This window comes from Physeter macrocephalus, chromosome 4 (assembly GCF_002837175.3).
Source record: "Physeter macrocephalus isolate SW-GA chromosome 4, ASM283717v5, whole genome shotgun sequence".
NCBI classification, from domain to species: Eukaryota; Metazoa; Chordata; class Mammalia; order Artiodactyla; family Physeteridae; genus Physeter; species Physeter macrocephalus.
In genome coordinates, this window is record NC_041217.1 from 109,286,214 (window position 1) to 109,309,329 (window position 23,116).

Here is a 23,116-nt window from a genome sequence, read left to right on the forward strand (position 1 = left end):
GAGCTCTGTCTTTTCATCTTGTCTGTCTTTCTGTGAATGTGGTTTTTGTTCCACAGACTGCAGGATTGTAGTTCTTCTTGCTTCTGCTGTCTGCCCTCTGGTAGATGAGGCTGTCTAAGAGGCTTGTGCAAGTTTCCTGAAGCGGGGACTGGTGGTGTGTAGAGCTGGCTGTTGCTGTGGTGGGCAGAGCTCAGTAAAACTTTAATCTGCTTGTCTGCTGATGGGTGGGGCTGGGTTCCCTCCCTGTTGGTTGTTTTGCCTGAGGCGAACCAACACTGGAACCTACCGGGGCTCTTTGGTGGGGCTAATGGCGGACGCTGGGAGGGCTCATGACAAGGAGTACTTCCCAGACCTTCTGCTGCCAGTGTCCTTGTCCTCACGGTGAGACAGAGCCACCCCCCGCCTCTCCAGGAGACCCTCCAATACTAGCAGGTAGGTCTGGTTCAGTCTCCTATGGCATCACTGCTCCTTGCCCTGGGTCCCGATGAGCACACTACTTTGTGTGTGCCCTCCAAGAGTGGAGTCTGTGTTTCCCCCAGTCCTGTCAAAGTCCTGCAATCAAATCCTGCTAGCCTTCAAACTCTGATTCTCTAGGAATTCCTCCTCCCGTTGCCAGACCCCCAGATTCGGAAGCCTGACGTGGGGCTCAGAACCTTCACTCCAGTAGGTGGACTTCTGTGGTATAAGTGTTCTCCAGTTTGTGAGTCACCCACCCAGCAGTTATGGGATTTGATTTTATTGTGATTTCGCTCCTCCTACCATGTCATTGTGGCTTCTCCTTTTTCTTTGGATGTGGGTTATCTTTTTTGGTGAGTTCCAGTGTCTTCCTGTTGATGATTGTTCAGCAGTTAGTTGTGATTCTGGTGTTCTCGCAAGAGGGAGTGAAGCACGTCCTTCTACTCCGCCATTTTGAACCAATCTCCTTGAACTTGAAATGTTGACCAAATGAGAAAATACATGTGAAAGCATGATGTGGACATTAAGTATTGTTACAAAATCAGCCAAATATACTAGTCCAAGTGGCCATAGTGACTAAAGATGTACTGATTAACAAAAAACATTAAGGTGGCATAAACAAATGAAAGTTTGTGTCTGACCAGGATCAACAACAGTGTAATTTCAATGCAAGTTCCAAACCAGGTGTGTCATGGCATGCTGGAGACATCACATCCACTTCTTGAGTGGCTTCCTCAGCCTTATCCACATGTCATACTTAACATTAAACAGCCAAACACAGTCAGTGACAAGTTGAGAAAATGAAACCATCTCACTACCAACAAAGCTATGTTGCTGCTATTCAGCTCTTCAGAAGTAGATCAGAGTATGGCTAGGATGACAGGATAATTTTAAAGCTCTTATAATTTGATTAGTTAGAAGGGACTCAGAACATCTAAATGGATGGGCATTGAAAACGTACTAGTAATAGTGTTGACAGCACAGCTCCCAGCGCAGGGCAGAACTGTGGGTGACTGAGATTGGTCGGCTGTGGACAGGCCAATGCCAAGGACCTCATTTGCAGTCAGAACGTCTGGCAGCCCACCGAGCAGAGGCAGCTAAAGGAAAGTAGCTTGGCAAATGGAGGTGCAGGTTCTTAATGGAGCACAGCACAGAACTGTTCATCAGGCCCCGTGAGCACATTCACAGCATCCAAAGGGAAGATGTGAAACATTCAAAGTGGATATTGTTGAGAACATGCAGTAAAGTCAACTTTGGATAGGGCTAACTGGAAAATCTTGGCATCTAGATGAAGAGTATTAAACTCATTATGGTGTATTGCAAACTATTATGGAATATATTGAATAACTTGCTAATAAACCTGTGAAAGTGTTTTTGTGGGGGTTTTTTTGGTATTTTGTGTTTGGGCAGAATTTTGCAAGAAGAAAAGGAGAGTTGGTATCAAAAAATGTTTTATTTAATGATGAAAATGGTACGTTTTATTTTTAATTTTAATTTTTTTGAAAGGTAGCCAGAATCCAAAGCACTGAGTTAATTTAGGGCAAAATAATAATGATACCAGCAACTACTGGTTTTGAACACAATGTGTCAGGTGCTGAACTAGGTGCTTTATGTGTATTAGTTTGTTACTCACATAATCCCCGTTAGAGAGAAAACATTATCCCACTTGCAGATTAGGAAACTTGGGCTCAGAGAAGTTAACTCATCCCAAGTCATATTGTTAATAAGTGATAGAGCTTGTATTCAAATCCCCAGTTCTCTCCATTCACCATGAGTACCCAAAAGGAGTGAAATGAGAAGGTAGGATGATGATATAAACATGATAGGACAAATGAGGGAAAAGAAATGAGAGCCGTAAAAGAAAGTAAGAAGAGAGTAGAACAGAAAAGGTGAGAAACGGAGACCAGGCATTGAGAAGGAGAGGGAATTCTTTAGACAAGCCCAAGTGTAATGTCTTCAGTAACTGTAATCATTCTGTATCACCTTGGCTGATGCTCTTTTGAGTCCTGTGGGACATCCTACCAGCCAGGCCCACTTCCCACCTTGTGTATTACCTCCAGAGGGCTATTTCAAAGCAGAGATTATACAAGAAATCTATCATATAGCCTGACAACTTCCAGTAGCTGGAAAGAAATCAGATTGGAATGATTTAAATTTAAATGTGTCCTCAGTGTATGTGCTCTGACTTTACACTGGCTTTGCAGAAAAGACTAATTTTAATTCACTAGAAAGCAGATGGGATCTGTCATGGGGTGGTAAAAAAACAAGAAACTCATCCAAATGTAAGAGAAAACAACAGCTTATCTCTTGTGGGTCAATTTCATAGTACAAGTATTTGTCACTGGGTCCACACAAGCTGGTTTTCATCAAAATAACAAAAGTCATATCTAATGTTTATTGAGCAATTATCACGTGCTAAGTGTTTTACATGTATTTAATGTGCAGGAGGAGCCTAGGAAGTTGGTACTATTATGACTAACCCCCTATTTTAAAGATGAGAAAACTGAGGCTCAGAAAGTTAACCAACCTAAGGTCACTTGGCTAATAAGTAGAAGAGTTGTGATTTGAACCCCAGGCCCTGGATCATAACACTACGCTATACAGACATTCCCAGGAGTGACTGTGAATGTGTAACCCCAAGAACTCTACATTTGTTAACATTTGTACTCCAGAAAACAAAGAAAGAGAGTGAGGGAAGAAGAAAAGAAGAAGACAATTACCTCAAAAATAGTACTCACTCTAGACATATGGGTTGGAGGCTGCAGGGGTGGCCTGAACCCGCCATGGCCAGGGAAGGAATCTGTAGCAAAGGGTGGGAGGAGAAAAGATGGGGCAAAAAGAAATGGAAGTATAAAGTTTAAAAAAAAAAAAAGAAAGAATGCATGTAGAGTGAAAAGGGAAGGAAGAAGTTCTTATAAATTTTTTAGAATAGAGTATGAAAATAATATAGTTAAGTTTAAATTAAGGTTGTTTCTCTAATTTGCCCTTTTTGTTTCTAATTTCATGGGCTAAAATGACCCATTCAACTCAGCCTTTGGAATTAATACTATTTGTTCTGACAGCTTCTCTCTACCCTGAGTAATGCTAATTTCCAGTCTGCAAGATTACTGTCTCAGTGAAAGGTGTTTTGGGCCTTTTTTTTTTTTTCCTCTTGAAGCTTAATTAAGTCAACATTAACCATAGCCATGTAACCACAGAATGGGCAGTTTCTTGAAGGCTCATGGTTTGGATATTTTCCAGCAAAAGTTCCCACTTCTATAATTATCTTTAGTGTTCTGTTTACCTGAATAGCTGGCTTGTTATGGGACCGTGTGTCAGGGCAACACTGGGCCTTGTTTGCAGCCGAGTTTGACTGCTTCATGGAACCCCTGTGCCAAAGAGCGTGCAGTTCTCAATGGAGCTGAGCCTCTGGGTTCAGCCTCTCTTGTTCCTTCTTCAGAAATTTCATCGGGGTTAGCATTGCATATCTGATGCCATATGGTCCTGCAGTTCTCAAGACTGTTTACTTAATGTTTAAAACATTTTTTAACTTGTTCATACCCTTAACTCTGAAAGTAATAGTAATTACACGTGTTTGTGGTGTGGACCTATCCTGATGACTTTGTTTATATAGATGTGACTGAATTTTTTTTTTTAAGTACGGCCCTTACACAAAAGCCAGTTTTTTCAAGTCAGTGCAGCTGTTTTAACTTTTAAGAAACTGCAAGAATTTTATCCCTAAAACATTAATTTGAAAGACATAGGACCTATAAAGAAGTGCAATGTTCCTGAAACTGGTATCTGTTAATCTCCCTACTTCTGTTCTCTTTGAACTCTTAAGAGTTGAATAAAGTTCCTGAGCTATTACATATAAACTTTTCATGTTAGTGCTGAATTCCTCGTAATCTCTGAAACGTTAACTTATAACAGAAGCAGTAGCATTCATAATAGAAACAAAAGGTAACAGTAGCTCAGTTCTCATGATTTCTCTAAACTCAATGAATTTTCCATGGACACAGAGACAGATGCTGGAAGGAAGCAGTTGTGTGTTTTCCTGGGTTCATGTAGCCCAATGAGTCATTGTAGATATTGTTTTCCTTCTTTTTTATGCTATAGCAACAATTTCACTTCCTGTTACATAGGAAAACCTATTCTACTGTTTAAAAGAGGTCACTAGATGTATTTATTACTTTAAGACCATTTCATCCATGGAAATAATTTTTTATTGTTCTGAGTCACTCTGGTTTGTGGAATTTTTACACAAGTTCCAGGACAAGGATGAGATGATATATTTATTTTATTTTGCATTCTCTTTAATTTTTTTGACTGCATGAATGTCAGGCTTGCTGTCAAAGTACTTCCATGTTTTTATTACTTTAGAAGTTACTCTGCTATATTTATGTCTCCTAAACTCTTCTTTGACGACTTCACTATGTGTACTGGGCATGCTGTATTTTGGCAGAAATTTTACTTTTCCCAGTGTCATGTTATCTCTTGTTTTTCCCTTAGTCCCTGTTCATGTCTTCTCAATGTAGACCTTTACCATGTTAAAAGTCATACAGACCTTCAGAAATATTTAAATTGTTTTGTTGAACTGCTGGAAGGACTTCAAAGGGCATTTGTTATGCCTTACTTTTTTTTCTTGTATTAATGTAAACCTTACTACAAGTGTTCCCTAGTTCGGCCCAGGATATCTCTGTGCTTTAGACTGTACCCTGGGGTCATAAAAAGATCCCGAAATTCATTTTCAGTTATTCTTTGGTTTGATTACAATTATTGTATTTGTTAATCACCTCTAGAGACCTAGGTTAAATTTAAATAACAGTTCAGATTTACAGAGAAGGCTTAGATGTTCTGACATTTTAGAAAATATTTGAATAGAAAACAGTGACTCTCCAGTGGGCTGAGATTTCAAGTTATTGGTTATTGTCATTGATATTCCTTCCACATATTACTCTGTGTGTGCAATTCTGACTGAATGACTGACTTAAGATTTAAAATTAAATCTTCTCTTTTTCTGGGACGGGTAGGAAGGTTGGATGTTCTGCCTCCCACCTCTCTTGACTCTTGTGCCCTAATTAGTCACACCTTCAACCGTGTCCTCTAAGTAGTCAGACTCCGACAGAACGAAAGGAGTATAATATTGACTCGATGTTAGACTAGAAGGAGACAAAATGGACAATTCCTAATAGATAATTTCTTCTCTTGTAAATGATCATGGCTGGTCCAAACTATACTACACACATTCACAGATTCATTAGGGTGTGCATTGTATATGTGTATGTGTGCACATGGGGGCATAATTCAGTGTTCTGAAGTTTTAGATGATTGGCTTTCTTGTTAGAAAATGGTAGAATATTAATCTGAATCATTTTCTTTTCAACAGGTTGACATGATGAAAGAAGCATTAGAAAAACTTCAGCTCAACATAGTAGAGATGAAAGATGAAAATGCAACCTTAGATGGTGGAGATGTCTTATTCACAGGTAGAGTTGTACTTACTTTTTCCTATCTAAAAATATTTCTAATACCTGGCCTATATCCCCTTGTTTAATTATAGTGTTTTTTTAATTACCAAAGTAAGGGTAATTTGGAAAATACAGAAAAGCACAAAAGAGGGAAATTAAAAATGACCTTTCGTTCAAAGATAATCATTTCAATATTTGGGTTATTGAATACTTTTTTTTTTTTTTTTTTTTTTTTTTTTTTTGTGGTATGCGGGCCTCCCTCTGTTGTGGCCTCTCCCGTTGCGGGGCACAGGCTCTGGACGCGCAGGCCCAGCGGCCATGGCTCACGGGCCCAGCCGCTCCACGGCACGTGGGATCCTCCCAGACCGGGGCGCGAACCCGGTTCTCCTGCATTGGCAGGCGGACGCGCAACCACTGCGCCACCAGGGAAGCCCTGAATACTTTTTTATTGAATATTAAAGTACCTTTAGTACTTTTGTATGCACATATTTGCATATTTTTACACGTTATCAGTATATACATATCATTTTATAGGTTGTGTCTACTGTGTTCTACAACATTAGTTTTTGGGTTGCATAACTTTGCATTGTGTGACAGTATATCTGGGCTGTATTTGAAAGACTCTTAATTCAAGATGTGTCATTTACGAATAATTTTCTTCCCAGATGGCAAGATAGATTTAAATACTTTTCAGTGCAGATTGGCTTGGCTTAATGCCAAATGAATAATAGCAGAACTCAACAAAATATAAACAGCTGATATTATTATTGATCTAACTGAAATCAGTTTTTGTACTGCATATAATATAGCTACTAAAGAAATGGTAATTTTAGCATTTAACCTTTCCAACTCTTTATGATCATATTATTATTGTTTTTGTAAAGTCACATGGTAAAATCTGGGTCACCAGGTTCATTCTAGTTATATTGATAAACAAGACAATCAATAATAATTTTTAATTGATAATGAGAGTTTATTTTCCCCTACTTGTCAAAGAATAAATACCTGTTTCACAGATGTAGCCCTAACAGCAGAGGCTGGTCCCCAGAGATTTGGGAATGTAGACCCATGTGGCCCACTGAAAGCATGGAGCTTCTTGGAAGTCCAATATTTTAGCTGATATGAATTTTGTATCGAATCCCATGTATATAGACAAAATACAGCCATCTTCATTTTAATATAAAAATAATGTTTTGTATAACTTACATTTTGAAAAAATTAATGTTCCTGGAGGAGGAGGAGTCTTTATCCTGGGACATTTGCATAGTTCCTTGCTTGGTGTCACATACTTGTGGGTGGGGACTGTGTCACCGAGCCCCAGGGGGCGCCATTTTTATCATAGGTTTGTGGAAAGCCTCCCCTGGAGTTGTGCCCTGCACAACCTGTGCCACCACTGTCACAGGCAATGGGCCTTCCTCTGGGGTTTGATGTGCACACCCACTGAGCCATAAGAACACAGAACAAGGGGTCAGAGAGACCTATGCTGCATTCTCAGCTCCAGTTGTGTCCAAGCCGACTCAGGCATTCTTTGAATCTGCCTAGTAAGTTCCACTTAGAATATTCTTTGTGTCTCCCGTTGATGGCACTTTTCATTCTTTTTAGTAGCACAGAACAACAGTCTGTTTCTCTTAGAAAATAGGCTTTTGTGAAAAGCTAGATGTGTTACTCACACTTCCTTACAATAAAATTCTTTTTTACCAGAACATAGCTTTATAATAAATAACTTGCTGTGAGCAGGTACTGATGCTATTTGAAGAATGATTTAGAAGAAGCTGTATTCACAGCCATTTAGTTATCTCAACAGCTGTGAACAAGATTCCTTAAAATCTTCTCATTGTTTTGGCAAAGCTTAGGAACCTCTTCCATTGGTCAAAGGTCATTCCACAACATCTCAAGCCTAATGTTTTTCCCATAACTTCTAATTAGGTACTAAGTATTGAGGTTTGCCTTGGACACTATCTGTAAGCTTTGTTTTGGTATTATTCAATACTTAATACCTTTAAAGTATTTTATTGAAAACTGAGATAGTGTTGTGATATTTAAGATCTTTATCTGCTTGGCTTCTCATTCATACCTAATGTGTGGTCCTACCTTCTATTTCCTACTTCTCGATTTTTTCCCTTTTTTAAAATTGTAGTAAAATATATATAACAAAATTTGCCATTTTAACCATTTTTCAGTGTACAATTTGAGTGGCATTAATTACATTCACAGCATTGTACAAACATCACCACTCAATTTTTTGATTACGCAGTTGAGTAAGAACGAAAATCTGGAGCGCTTCCCATACACTCTGTGTCTTCTTCCTTCTGTAACTCAGAGCTTCATTAATAGTTGATCAGGAAATGGACAGAAGGAAAGAGGCTTCCAATTCCAGTTCTGCTGGGAAATCTGTCAGTCAAGCAAGCAGCTACTGGTAGAAGTTGTTTCAGTCCTATTTCTCTTAAATAGACAACATCAACTTACCTCTACTTTCATTTATTTATTTTTGTGAAATATAGTGCATATAAAAAAAGAGTTATAAAATGTTTATGTACAGTTTAAAGACCAATAATAAAAATAATCACCTGAGTACCTAACACCTGGCTTAAGAAATAGAACATTGCCAGGACCATGGAAGCCCCACTCCCAAACTTTCTCTCCTCCCAGCTTGAGGTAGCCTGAATTTTGTGTTAATCACTGTCTTGTCTTTCTTTGAGTTTTACCTCAATATATGCATTCCTAAAATTATATGTGTTTTAGTTTCGCTTTTCTTACGGCTTCTATAATTAGGGTGATACTGTATGAACTCTTGTGTGATTTTTCTGCCATTGATCTAACTTGATCCATGTAGCTGGAGTTCATTAATTTTCACTGCTGTGTGGAATTCCATGGTAAGAATACCAAACGATGTATTTATTCATTTTACTGTTGATGTATGTTTGAGTGCTTTTCAGTTTTTGTCTACTATCTTCAATGCTGCTATGTACAGTCTTGTGTGTGTCTCTTGGGGCTGTGTATAAGAGTTTCTCTAAAGTAAACAGCTAGAAATGGAATTTCAGGTGATGAACTCTTATTTTGATTCAATGATTATGTGATTTTTTCTTTAATCTATTGATGTGGTTAATTACATTAATTGATTTTCTGATATCAATGGTCAAAGTTTACATCCCTGGGATGAAAAGAAACTTGATCAAGATATATTCTCTTTTTATTAGTGTTGTATTTAGTTTGTATTTAATTGTTTAATTATCTAAACAATTAGATAATTGTTTAAGATTTTGTTTCTGTGGCCTATAATTTTTCTTTTTTGTTATCCTTGTCTGGCTTTGGTTGAAGTTATGTTAACCTCATATAAAATGTATTAGGGAATATTTCCTATGTTTCTATTCTCTAAAATCAGTACAATTTTTATTGTGCATTTCTTGAACTTTGGTAGAACTTACCTATAAACAGGCCCTGTGGACCTGGTGCTTTCTTTGTGGGGAGATTTTAAACCAGTTCTGTTTCTGTAATGATTATATGACTATTGAGGTTTTTCTGAGCCAGTTTTGGTGAGTTTTGTTTTCTGATACTTTATTTATTTTATCTAAGTTTTTAAAATGTTGGCTATAAAGTTATTGATATTTTCTTAATATCTGTTTTAAGTTTCACGACAACTACAGCTATGTCCCCTTTTCGTTCGTAATGTTTATTTGTGCCTTCTATTTCTTGCCAGAGATCTGTCAATTTTATTAATCTTTTCAAAGAACCAACTTTGGGCTTTATTGAACCCTCTCTCTTATATGTTTCCTTTTCTCTTCCTGTTTCTACCTGTATTTCCTTCCTTCGAATGCCTTTGTTTTTATTGTTCATTTTTCCTTGAATTTCAAGGTGGAATTTTGTCTCTTTAATTTTGAACATTTCTTCTTCTTAATGTAAGCATTTAAGGCTATAAAGGTTTTCAAGTACAGCTTTAGCTGAATCCTTTGTGTTTTGATATGAATATTTTTGTTATCATTAATTCCAAATATTTTCTGATTTCAATTATGATTTATTCTTTGGCTTATTAGTGGATAATGATGTTTTTTTAAAAACGCATATTGGTCATTATTATAAGTTGCTGGGATACCAACTCATTATTGTGATAATTGATATATAAAGGAAAGACTCAAGCATTTAGCCTATCTTTTCTTTGTGAATTCTATTTCAAGTAGACCAAATACTTGATTGAGAACAGTTTTTATTTTTAGAATTCTAGCCAGTAAAATAAAACAATGGACCTGTGCAATGATCATCAAAGGATGTTAAAACTTTTATATGAGGGACTTCCCTGGCGGTCCAGTGGTTAAGAGTCCACACTCCCAATGCAGAGGGCATGGGTTCAATCCCTGGTCGGGGAACTAAGATCCCACATGCCACACGGTGGGGGAAAAAAAAAAGATAAAGGAATGAAAAAACAATTTTTAAAAAATGAGTGGGGGACTTTATAATGGAGGAATCCGGCTGATACCACCTGAACACACTGATCATTCTAGCATCACTGAAAGTGTGACAGTCAGTCATGTGCCTCAGGATGTGATGCAGTAGAAGTACAGCCCCACCTCTGAAGTAGTCCTATCCAAAAAAAAAAAAAATTGAACAAGAATCTAAAGAAGCATCTACATAGACTATCAGTTTGCCCAAAAATACAAAGGATAAAGGAACAATTTAATGTTAGATGGTACACAAGGAAGCAATCAACCAAATCCAGGCTGTAGGAAAGTCAGTAGGTCAAATGACCTGATATCTCCTATGAAAGAATGAGGTAAGGAAGAAAAAAAAAAAAGAAGAGGGTGAATTGGTATAGAAGAAAATGACATAAGAGACATAACACCAAAAAAAAGCCTTTTTAATATTTTGATTCCAGTACTTCAGTTGTTTTTATCAGGAAGGCCATTTAAGGGATATAGCCCACCATACTGCTAGAAACAGAAGTCCAACTTAAACTTACTTTTTAAAGAGATAAGCAGTTTGCGTTTCTTTGTACATTCCTGTCTCATCTTAGTCTTTTAAAATGGAAATAATGTGTAAGGCCCACTGTAAATGCATTTAAATTTGCTTAATGCATTAAATGTTTTTCTTAAAAATGTAAATCTAATTTATAAATCTATATTTATCTTAAGAGAATTAAGGAAATTTGATATTTTTAAATTTCAACTGACTTTTTTAATAAAGTAAGTAATACTTTTGTTAAGTAAAGGATCTTTCTTTTACTTAAGTTTTGATTTGTATGTAGTGAGCTTTCTTAAGGGACAACACAATCATACCATTACCAAAAACACTGTCAACATGCCGTCAACAATTCCTGTGTCTGCCAACAGCATAAGCCAAAGGAATTTATCATAACATCATTTGACCTATGTCTTTTACCCCTTTTATAAGGACACCACGAAGGTAAAAGTTGTAATAGCTATAAAGTCTATCAAGCAATTCTTTCTACATGGCTACACTTCTTGTACTTGTTCTGAGGCAAAATATATACTGATTTCTCTTGGAATTTTTTTTCCACATTTCATGTCGAATTATTTTGCAAAGAATTAAGGGAGGATAAGAATTCCTACATTTATGTATTGCCTAACTCTATCGACTATAATTGGTTTTTTGCCTATAGCTAGGAGACCATTTTTACTTAATGTTTTGCCTTCTGAGAAGAAAAATTGTAGAATTTCAGAAAAGCCAAATAAGTAGAAAGTTTCATTCTTCTAAACTTTAATGCTTTGTAGATAGGCACTATCTACATCAACCTTTGATGGTTGATTTGAAATAAATGGGTGTATTGTTTTAAAAACAGCTGTTAGAGCTCAGACCTGAAGACCAGTCAGCACTAAACTCACTTTACCCAGATGGTTTCTTCAGCCCTTACATCAACATTATAGAAAAAGGTATTTGAGCTGATCAAGACTGTCTAGTATTGTTCTTTTAGGGAAAAAAAAGGAAGCTCTGCTAACTTGTCATTGCTATTGCTTAATTTCTGATTACAGGTTATTAATGTGTTTAATTCTATGGTTTCCTAAATAAAAACTTTATTCTTATTGTGGTAAAATATACATAACATAAAATTTACCATTTAACCACTTTTAAATGTACAGTTCAGGGTTATTAACTACATTCACGTTGTACAACTATCACCACCATCCATCTCCAGCACTTTTCTGCCTTCCCGAAATGAAACGTCATACCCATTAAACACTGACTCGCCATTTCCCCCCTCCCCCCTCCCCTGCATCAGCCCCTGGCAACCACCATTCTACTTTCTGCCTCTATGAATTTGAAAAAGTTTATTTTTAAAGGCAATAATTAGAAACCAGATTTGTGTAAAGAGGGCAGGGGTCAGAGTACAAGTGGAGCTGCCCTCTACGATAGGAAAGAACTGTGTGATGTCTTAAGGTCTTTATTTATAGATAGAGAAATAGTACGCCATCTCTGTGGTGCCACCCACTGACTGTGTTCCATGACATTTATTATAGGCAGAGAGTTTTTTGTGGGCCTTTCCAAAAGGACAAATCAACGAGGTGCTGAAATCTTGGCTGATACTTTTAAGGTAGGTAAAGGATAATTTATGCCTGGCACAGAGTAACTACCTAATAAACATTCATAGACCCATTGAATCAATATGTCATGAATAATGGTATTTATATGTCACAGGCTTTGCAAAATAATTCCTAATATTTGTATGCTTGCTAGAAGTTTTAGAAGCTAGAACTTAATAAATAGGCTTCATGGGACTCCCACAGCAGCAACAGACAAAGTTATCATGGACATCTGTTTTCTCCCAGTGTATACTCATACAACCACCTGGCAGATGTTTCTGGCACAATCGATGACTTTAAAAAAAAATCTGGAGTCCCAATTTCCTCTAACATGAAATGTGGATTTTTCAGAATGGAATCAAAGATCACCTGTACTTGGGTGCCTACTGTGTGCTGGAAACTCTGCTAGGCCTTGCACATACATCCTCCCAAGGTCCCTTTACTCTATTGATCATTAGCAGATTGGCTCACCAGACTGCTTAGGAAGGGATGTAATCCCCAAAAAGCTCTGTTCCCCATGACGATGTGAGGCTCTTGTTTACACAGGATATTCATCCTTCCAGAGTAGCCCACTACATAGGTCAGCCAGTGAAGCTGTTGACGCAGTCACACGTCAGGAAGGCTCTGCACTTTCTTTTTAGAAGCGATCTTCATTTAACTGGGAATACCCAAACTTGTGGGTCCCAGTTTTCCTTCCAGATGTTCAGGGACCCTGGCAGCCTCCAGAAGAGCAAGAATGTTTTGAGCAGATTTGAATGCGTTTTAGAATTATTCTGAAATGACAAACTACTTGTTTCTATTATATGCATAGGACTATGCGGTCTCCACAGTCCCAGTGGTCGAAGCTTTGCACTTGAAGAGTTTCTGCAGCATGGCTGGGCCTAACCTAATCGCAATTGGATCCAGTGAATCTGCACAGAAGGCTCTCAAGGTAAATATAAAACTTTGCTCTTTCTAAATGCAGTAGGTGGTGCCTGCCGCATGGTTTTTCTAATTCTGTCTACTGGGTGGACAGCAAGCAAGGGTGGCAGGGAGAGAACAGGCTGTTACTTGAAGTTTCTGTGATGTACACTGTCATGACCTCACATTTATCAGGAACTGAAGACACCTAATAAGTACTCTTCCTTGGAAGTACACTTATTGGAAGAGTTCTTCACTGGTGAACCATTCTTACTTACACACCAGGTTTCCTGGAAAGGCCATAATTCAGAATAATAAATACCAAACTCATCACAGTTATCTCTTCTGGGGAAAAGGAAGGCATCCCACCAGTAGAGCTCTTTGTAATGTTTTATCTAAGTCAGGTAATGGTTTACATGGGGTCGTTACATTATTCTTATCCTTTTGTATTTCTGAACTATTTTATAATAATCTTTTAGAAAGACATGATTCAGAAGTACCTAAAAATCTTAACTTCTTCATTTGCATTGGAATACTTAAATTTTAGGAAAGGAAATTTTATTTCACAGATAGGAAAGGAAAGTCCAGAAAAATTACGACTTGCCTTGGGTCACTTAGCTAGATTGAGAGTGGAAGTCACTGATAGTGAAGAAGACCTTCCATCGTAACAGTGCTTTACAGTTCAAAGGCACGTTTCGTCTCTGTAACTAACAACCTGGGAGATTATCTGGACACTTCATAAGGGAAAAAACCATGTCTGTTTTGCTCACCATGTGCACCTTTGTGCTTGGCCCATGGTGGTCCTTAAATAAAGAGAATGATGAATAAATGAATGTGGGAGGTGGTTTTATCTCTATTTTGCAGTTAAGAACTAGATCGAGTGGCTCGCCCCAGATCGCAAGGCTAATACTAAATGGTGGGCTGGGACTACTTTTTGCCCCCTCCTCTCAGGTGGTCCTGCACTACACATGACTTATTAGAGGACCAAGACAGTAACTCCTCTTAGGCAAAGAGAGGAAGTCTGTGTGCCCCAAGGTACACAATTTATTTGTTTGCCCTATCAGGTCTTTACTCTTCTGCCTCAGTGCTAGACTTGGTATGGTTTGTCTGGGAAGCAATCATTGCCTCCCACTTGCTGACTTTCCCCTTTGCATTATCTGCAACTTCTTCAGTCAGCTCACTTGGCCTTTCTTCCTTTTCTCAAACTGTATCTCTGATTGTATTTCTAGGACCTTTAACAATTGTTGTTGAACAATCTACCTCAGAATTTGAGTTTGGGGCTTTTTCTTTTGCCTTTATAGAATGTCTTTTGTTCTGTTTCAGCTGGAAGGCTATGTCAACTTTCTGCATATAAAAAAAATGGTGTCTTGAAGGAAAACATCTGATGAATGGTGTTACTTAGAGGATCTAGAAAGATTATATTTCTCCTCAGGGACTAACTATGATTTCTCTCCATGGCAGCTGGGTTGGTCTGCACATGTCTGAAATTGATTACAAGAGAAGGAAAAGGCTGAAGTTGGTCTGTACTGTGTCTTTGTGTGAATTAGCAGAAAGAACCTCTCTGGGTAGACAAACTAGAAAAAGTAGCCCCATCTGCCATTTTGGGTAAACTAGGTCCCTAACTCAAATAGCTTGGTCTCTAACCAATAGGTCCCTAACTCAAATTGGTCCCTAACTTAAATAATCTGGAGAAACTAACATATAACAAACTAAGAGATAATACAATATGGTTAACTAGCACTAAGTTATATGAAATAGCCCTAACTATTATTCAGAGGAGAAGAGGAAACTCTTGAGGTTTAGATATTCAGAGAAAACTTCAGGAAGAAAATGTGGCTAGATGTGGGTCTTGAAGGATTTATCAGGGTGGGATTCATTGAGAGAGTGTTACAGGTGGGGACATGGAATAAGCAAAAACTAAGCAAAATATATTCATGAGATGTGGGCAAACTAGCCCAACTAATGAAGAGTTTTCTTGTGGGCTCCCAGATAGCTGGATGGGGCAGGTGACGTCTAAAGAGGTTGGGATGTAAAAGTGAGCAAGAGATTAGTTTATCTCCATGAAGTAGGAGTCTGGGTACCCATAGGCTCTGAGCTGAAGAGGCTGTATTGCTACAGAGGTGTTGGACCATCATTCCTTTTGCAAAAAAAAAAAAAAAAATTGGAGGGGGAAGACCCTGCAATCAGAAAAGAGGGCCATTGATGACCTGAAAAAAGAAAGCCAAGCCCCAAGTCCCATTGTATGCCTTAGCAACTCACTCACATTTCTCCCTTAATCTTTCCTTTCCCATTGTCAAGTCCTCTAAGACCACATCTTTTAAGGGCATCCTATGAGGATTTTATAGTCCTCCTTCCTTTAAAGTTCATTTGAGTTAGTGTTAATAGTGATGTTCACTCTATACTTGAAACCTTCTGTGTCAGAAGCTATAAATAATCCTCACTGACTAGAAAGACATTTTTGGAAATTGAATTTTCCATCAGCAAATGCGCTTCATAAACTGTGGGCCTGTGGAGTTGGCAAATGCCCACCTGCCATGTTCCTAGCATCAAAAAGGTTCTCTTCCCTTGTAGCAAAAGCAGGAGAGCAGAGCAAACTGAAGAATAATGAGATCTCCATGAGGTCATGTTCTCAGGTCAGAAATAGGTGGGTTGGTGAAATTCAGATTTAGTGAATTGAACTGCTTATTTATTTGAGAACAGTTTGGGCTCCTGCATTAAATCAATCAGTAAAATTGATAGTGGGTAAGTCCTACTACTAATTTGGACATATAAATACTGATATAGACAGGCAGGAAGACAAATGGACAGAGACAAATACATCATTTACAAGTAATGAAAGAGTATTTTCTCCATTTCACAAGTGAAAATACTGAGAAGAGATGAAATAAGGCATTTTGAATAGGATCTCATGGTTCCAGAATCAGATTTCCTGGACCCTGATTCTCCTCTCCCCAGTTGCCTGCCCTACTCCATATCCATTCTTTTTCTGTTGAAAAGCCTTTTCTAATTATTTTGCCATTGATTGGTTCTAGCTAATCTCCCTCTTTATCCTCCCCTCTCTCCAGCTATTCTCCTCTTCCCATTTTTTGCTGTTACCAGGATCTGACCTGTTTCAGGGAAGATATGAGTTTGGTCTCAGATATCTCTTTTTCCTTTGCAAATCTTGATGTCTCGGTCTTGTCTCTGTAGAGAAACCCCTGGCCACTTGGGCCTTTCTTCGAAGGGCATAGCATTTAGACGGAGGTGAATTGTGCCTTCCTGTGCCACACACTGAAAGCCTGATTGCGTCCCACATCTGTCACTGCTTGCTGAGTACTTGCTTCCTTCAGAGCCTGTAAAACTACTTCTTGCATATTATGCAAAGCTGAGAGCCCAAGGGTTTCTGGGTAGTCTTATTGCATTTGAAACACTTTGTAATGGGTTACAATCTATTCTTGGTTAATGAAGTGGGTTCTTATGGAGATAGTCATCATGCCTGTCTCGGTTGTAGTAGATTTAATAGTATATACATTGTATATTTAAATGAAATAATCCATCTAGCAATTCTCTGCTAAAAAGCCCAGAATGCAGAGTACATTTAATACACACTTAACACAGAGATTATCTAATACAGGGAAGGAAGAAAGGAGGACCTATTATTACCCTATTTTACTGTTGATATGGCCAAAGTACCGGAGATTAGGTTGATTTAAAATTACTAAAGATACTTGATAACAAGTCTTACCCTACAAATACTATTATCTAAGCAAAATTAGCCTTTAGAGCAATCTGCCCTTGCTATAGTTTTTCTCCTACACTTTTCATCATTGCCTTCGTGCCTCTGGGCAATCACTACCTTCATCCTGCTCCTCTAGCTATAAAAGAAAATACTATAAGAGTAATTAATTCGTGTGTAGGCAGTAGATCTACTAGTACTCTTCCAGGAGGAATGTGTGTCTTCTCAAAGAGATGAGAACTCCAGTTGCCACCCAGCTGGAACTACTGCTCACAAACATAATTTGAGCAACAGAAGCCAACCTCCAAAAAGTACATATTATATTATCTCATTCACTTAAAGTTAAACAAGAGATAAAACTACTGTATGCTGTTAGCAGTCAGAATAGTAGTTACTTTAAAAAGAGGGAGGGAGTCATGGTGTGGAGGGCCATCTTGTATGTTACACTTTAATTTTTAAAGTTTAATAAAAATACATATATTGTTGGAAGTGGGCTGTGATTAACTTACAGAAATAATTCTCCAGTAGCTGGGTCTAAGTCTCAAATCCCTGCTTTATCGCCTATATTATGACTGTCTTGTCCACAGACTAGCCTGGTGGTTTTTTTTCTTAACTAAGGAAAAAAAGACAAACTTCATACCTCCTGACCAATATCTCCCCATTTCCCCTTGCCTTCCGGTCTTTGTAAACCTTAAATATATACAATTTTTAATTGTCCTTTATATGTCAGTAAAATTGGGGAGGAAAAAAGACATGATAAAGAGTAGATTTGCACCACATCTCACCTGTTCTTTTTCTAGATGTGACAAAATTGACTTGCTTTCCAGAAACCTGGATTAATTACATGCTCTCTGTCACTGAAGGACAGATCGTAATTCTTGCCCTCAGGAGGGACTCACAGTAATGATTTTTAACTCGGTCTCCTTGGTAGCATTCAGCCTTCCAACCAACTGGGGTGGGTGGGGGGAGAGAAAGGAAGGAAGGAAGGACAAAGGGAGGGAGTGAGGGAGAGAAGGAAAGGAGGTTGGGAAGAGTGACACTTAGCTAAAACTTTCCTGAAACTAATCAGATGAGGAAGCTGCTGCTCTACCCAAGCTTGGAGCTCCAGGAACTTGTGGTACTGACATGTTGTGGTTGGGGGTGGAGGTGGGGGGTATCGTCTGCTGGCCGGGAGGCAAGAGGTGCATCCCCACCTTCCTAACCTAACCCCACACAGGAGACCAGGTATTTTCTCCGGAGGGCATCTGCAGTTTTATTTAGTGGCCTTTCTTTTATTAAAAATTTTATTCTTTTGTATCACAGTGAATTCTTGTTTAAGAAGACTTTTAATAGAAGTACTAAAAGGATGTGGTAAGAAAAGAATTATGAGAGCACCACTCCATTTTTTGTGCCTTTGTCATATAAATGGAGCTGAAATATAGTACATGGAATTCCAGTATGCTTTTAATTTTAAATTAAAATGATCATAATGCATTTGGATGGAAATGTCTTTAATTTTTTATCTACTTTCTGAAATAACGAATTACATTTGTAAGATTCCTTGAATGAAGACATAGGCTGCTTGCTTTAAGCTAATTTAAATGGCATAGAATGCAGCGTGTTTTTCTTTTGAATGACTAACCATATAATAGAGGTCACTCAGTACTTCTCGTTTTGACTCAGCTTCAGCACTGATTTTTTTGTCCAAAAATGTCCATGTTATTTTATAGGTGGTCATATAAAACATGAAGATGGAAAAACCCTTGATGTGTTTGGATTTTGTATGTTTTTTTAATCGCCTGGAATTTCCTTTAATGACAACTGGAACAGCAAGAGCAAAAACCAAAAGACAGAATGAGAGGTAACTAGTATCAACAGGGTGATTGAAATGGAAAAATAAAGACTTTGCATTTTCATTTGTTGCCACAGGGAATTACAGTCTGTAGCCACAAGATTTCCCACTTTGGGTCTATACTATGAAGGGCAAATTGACACTCCATTGCAGGTTTAATTTAGTCTCAGTATCAGGTTGTCTGTTCCAGTTGTATTCACCAGATCCACAAGACAATAATTTTTAAAAAAAATAATCTACCATGCCTGAATTAAGAAATTAAAACACAAAAATCCAATAGACTCTGAGTTTGTAACAACTGTTTATGCTCCTTTTCCTGGCAGCAGTTGCCTTATCTGACAATATTCCCAGAGCTGTATGCCAACAAGGCTGGCAAGGCCAAATAAAATGCTTTGGCATGATAGGGCAATAAATAATCTGAACCTGTGAGACCAAAACAGCCTTGCTGATTATCAGCAGTAATTCCCAAGGCAGGAAGAAGGCAAAATTAGCCAAGTAGGAGAAAGGGAATAATATTTTTTTTTCTCTTGAAAAAAATTATTTCAAGAAAATGTCAAAGAAAAAAAAGGAAGAAATTATATTTAAAGTGCTGTTAATTCCATCCATTATATAATGGACATCAAAAAGTATTCAACAGACTCTATGGGATGTGATTGCAGCAGCTCAAGCATCTTGTTAGGTGGTTGAGCAAATGGCCTTTTAAGGGGTCTTTCAATCCAAAACTCTTGCTTACTAAAGAAAAAGCCTCTGAGTGACCTTAAATTAGATGTTCCCGGTGAGAGATGTGGATTAAAATCTCCTCAAGAACTTTCTGAAAACACACTTCCCTGGGCCTATCTCAGAAAATTCTGATGCTCTGGGTCTGGTATCCAGCCCAGGCATCTGCATTTTTTAAAATTTATTTTATTGAAGTATAGTTGATTTACAATCTTGTGTTATTTCTGCTGTACAGCAAAGTGATTCAGTTATACATGTATATATACATACACATTCTTTTTCATATTCTTTTCCATTATGGTTTATCACAGGCTATTGAATATAAGTCCCACAAGAGATAAAACTACTGTATGCTGTTAGCAGTCAGAATAGTAGTTACTTTAAAAAGAGGGAGGGAGTCATGGTGTGGAGGGCCATCTTGTATGTTACACTTTAATTTTTAAAGTTTAATAAAAATACATATATTGTTGGAAGTGGGCTGTGATTAACTTACAGAAATAATTCTCCAGTAGCTGGGTCTAAGTCTCAAATCCCTGCTTTATCGCCTATATTATGACTGTCTTGTCCACAGACTAGCCTGGTGGTTTTTTTTCTTAACTAAGGAAAAAAAGACAAACTTCATACCTCCTGACCAATATCTCCCCATTTCCCCTTGCCTTCCGGTCTTTGTAAACCTTAAATATATACAATTTTTAATTGTCCTTTATATGTCAGTAAAATTGGGGAGGAAAAAAGACATGATAAAGAGTAGATTTGCACCACATCTCACCTGTTCTTTTTCTAGATGTGACAAAATTGACTTGCTTTCCAGAAACCTGGATTAATTACATGCTCTCTGTCACTGAAGGACAGATCGTAATTCTTGCCCTCAGGAGGGACTCACAGTAATGATTTTTAACTCGGTCTCCTTGGTAGCATTCAGCCTTCCAACCAACTGGGGTGGGTGGGGGGAGAGAAAGGAAGGAAGGAAGGACAAAGGGAGGGAGTGAGGGAGAGAAGGAAAGGAGGTTGGGAAGAGTGACACTTAGCTAAAACTTTCCTGAAACTAATCAGATGAGGAAGCTGCTGCTCTACCCAAGCTTGGAGCTCCAGGAACTTGTGGTACTGACATGTTGTGGTTGGGGGTGGAGGTGGGGGGTATCGTCTGCTGGCCGGGAGGCAAGAGGTGCATCCCCACCTTCCTAACCTAACCCCACACAGGAGACCAGGTATTTTCTCCGGAGGGCATCTGCAGTTTTATTTAGTGGCCTTTCTTTTATTAAAAATTTTATTCTTTTGTATCACAGTGAATTCTTGTTTAAGAAGACTTTTAATAGAAGTACTAAAAGGATGTGGTAAGAAAAGAATTATGAGAGCACCACTCCATTTTTTGTGCCTTTGTCATATAAATGGAGCTGAAATATAGTACATGGAATTCCAGTATGCTTTTAATTTTAAATTAAAATGATCATAATGCATTTGGATGGAAATGTCTTTAATTTTTTATCTACTTTCTGAAATAACGAATTACATTTGTAAGATTCCTTGAATGAAGACATAGGCTGCTTGCTTTAAGCTAATTTAAATGGCATAGAATGCAGCGTGTTTTTCTTTTGAATGACTAACCATATAATAGAGGTCACTCAGTACTTCTCGTTTTGACTCAGCTTCAGCACTGATTTTTTTGTCCAAAAATGTCCATGTTATTTTATAGGTGGTCATATAAAACATGAAGATGGAAAAACCCTTGATGTGTTTGGATTTTGTATGTTTTTTTAATCGCCTGGAATTTCCTTTAATGACAACTGGAACAGCAAGAGCAAAAACCAAAAGACAGAATGAGAGGTAACTAGTATCAACAGGGTGATTGAAATGGAAAAATAAAGACTTTGCATTTTCATTTGTTGCCACAGGGAATTACAGTCTGTAGCCACAAGATTTCCCACTTTGGGTCTATACTATGAAGGGCAAATTGACACTCCATTGCAGGTTTAATTTAGTCTCAGTATCAGGTTGTCTGTTCCAGTTGTATTCACCAGATCCACAAGACAATAATTTTTAAAAAAAATAATCTACCATGCCTGAATTAAGAAATTAAAACACAAAAATCCAATAGACTCTGAGTTTGTAACAACTGTTTATGCTCCTTTTCCTGGCAGCAGTTGCCTTATCTGACAATATTCCCAGAGCTGTATGCCAACAAGGCTGGCAAGGCCAAATAAAATGCTTTGGCATGATAGGGCAATAAATAATCTGAACCTGTGAGACCAAAACAGCCTTGCTGATTATCAGCAGTAATTCCCAAGGCAGGAAGAAGGCAAAATTAGCCAAGTAGGAGAAAGGGAATAATATTTTTTTTTCTCTTGAAAAAAATTATTTCAAGAAAATGTCAAAGAAAAAAAAGGAAGAAATTATATTTAAAGTGCTGTTAATTCCATCCATTATATAATGGACATCAAAAAGTATTCAACAGACTCTATGGGATGTGATTGCAGCAGCTCAAGCATCTTGTTAGGTGGTTGAGCAAATGGCCTTTTAAGGGGTCTTTCAATCCAAAACTCTTGCTTACTAAAGAAAAAGCCTCTGAGTGACCTTAAATTAGATGTTCCCGGTGAGAGATGTGGATTAAAATCTCCTCAAGAACTTTCTGAAAACACACTTCCCTGGGCCTATCTCAGAAAATTCTGATGCTCTGGGTCTGGTATCCAGCCCAGGCATCTGCATTTTTTAAAATTTATTTTATTGAAGTATAGTTGATTTACAATCTTGTGTTATTTCTGCTGTACAGCAAAGTGATTCAGTTATACATGTATATATACATACACATTCTTTTTCATATTCTTTTCCATTATGGTTTATCACAGGCTATTGAATATAGGTCCCTGTGCAAGATGGTAGGACCTTGTTGTTTATCCATTCTATATGTAATAGTTTGCATCTGCTATTCCCAAACTCCCAATCCTTCTCTCCCCCACCCACTCCCCCTTGGCAACCATACGTCTGAACTCTACCAAGCATCTGCACTTTTAAAAGCTCCACAGGTGATTCTGGTGCACAGACTAAGTTGAAAGCCATTGCCTTTAAGGATTCCTACAACTTCCAAAAGCACCTAGCTTAGAATCCTGAATAATGTGCACCAGAAGAAGCAATAACTTTGTCTATAATAGAGGTACAAAAGAACATCTTCCAAACAGCAGTAAAAATTAAGGAAAGTATCCAAATTAAAAACCATCGAAAGTTAGAAACTCCTTACTCTTATGCTGCCTAGAGTTCAACATTGTATAGCTTAAAATACAACACCTAACTGGTTAGTAACTTGAATGGCATCACTCAATCCATTTGGTATGCTAAAATTTTTAATTAAAATATTCTGAGTTATCCAAGAAACAAGAAAAATCTCAAATAAACAACCTAACCTTACACCTAAAGGAACGAGAGATAGAAGGACAAACAAAACCCAAAGTTAGTAGAAGGAAAGAAATCATAAAGATAAGAGCAGAAATAAATGAAATAGAAGCAAAGAAAACAATAGCAAAGATCA

At 37.8% G+C, this 23,116-nt stretch overlaps 1 protein-coding gene across 2 annotated transcripts in view; it reads left to right on the forward strand.

The window, feature by feature from the left end:
* Positions 1–23,116, forward strand: part of DDAH1 (dimethylarginine dimethylaminohydrolase 1) — a 168,658-nt gene that overhangs the window by 111,206 nt on the left and 34,336 nt on the right. For both annotated transcript variants that reach the window (XM_024119982.1, XM_024119983.3), the window contains exons 2-4: positions 5,822–5,921; positions 12,371–12,444; positions 13,245–13,364. In XM_024119982.1, coding sequence (XP_023975750.1) covers positions 5,822–5,921; positions 12,371–12,444; positions 13,245–13,364 — 294 coding nt within the window. The remainder of the gene's footprint in view (positions 1–5,821; positions 5,922–12,370; positions 12,445–13,244; positions 13,365–23,116) is intronic.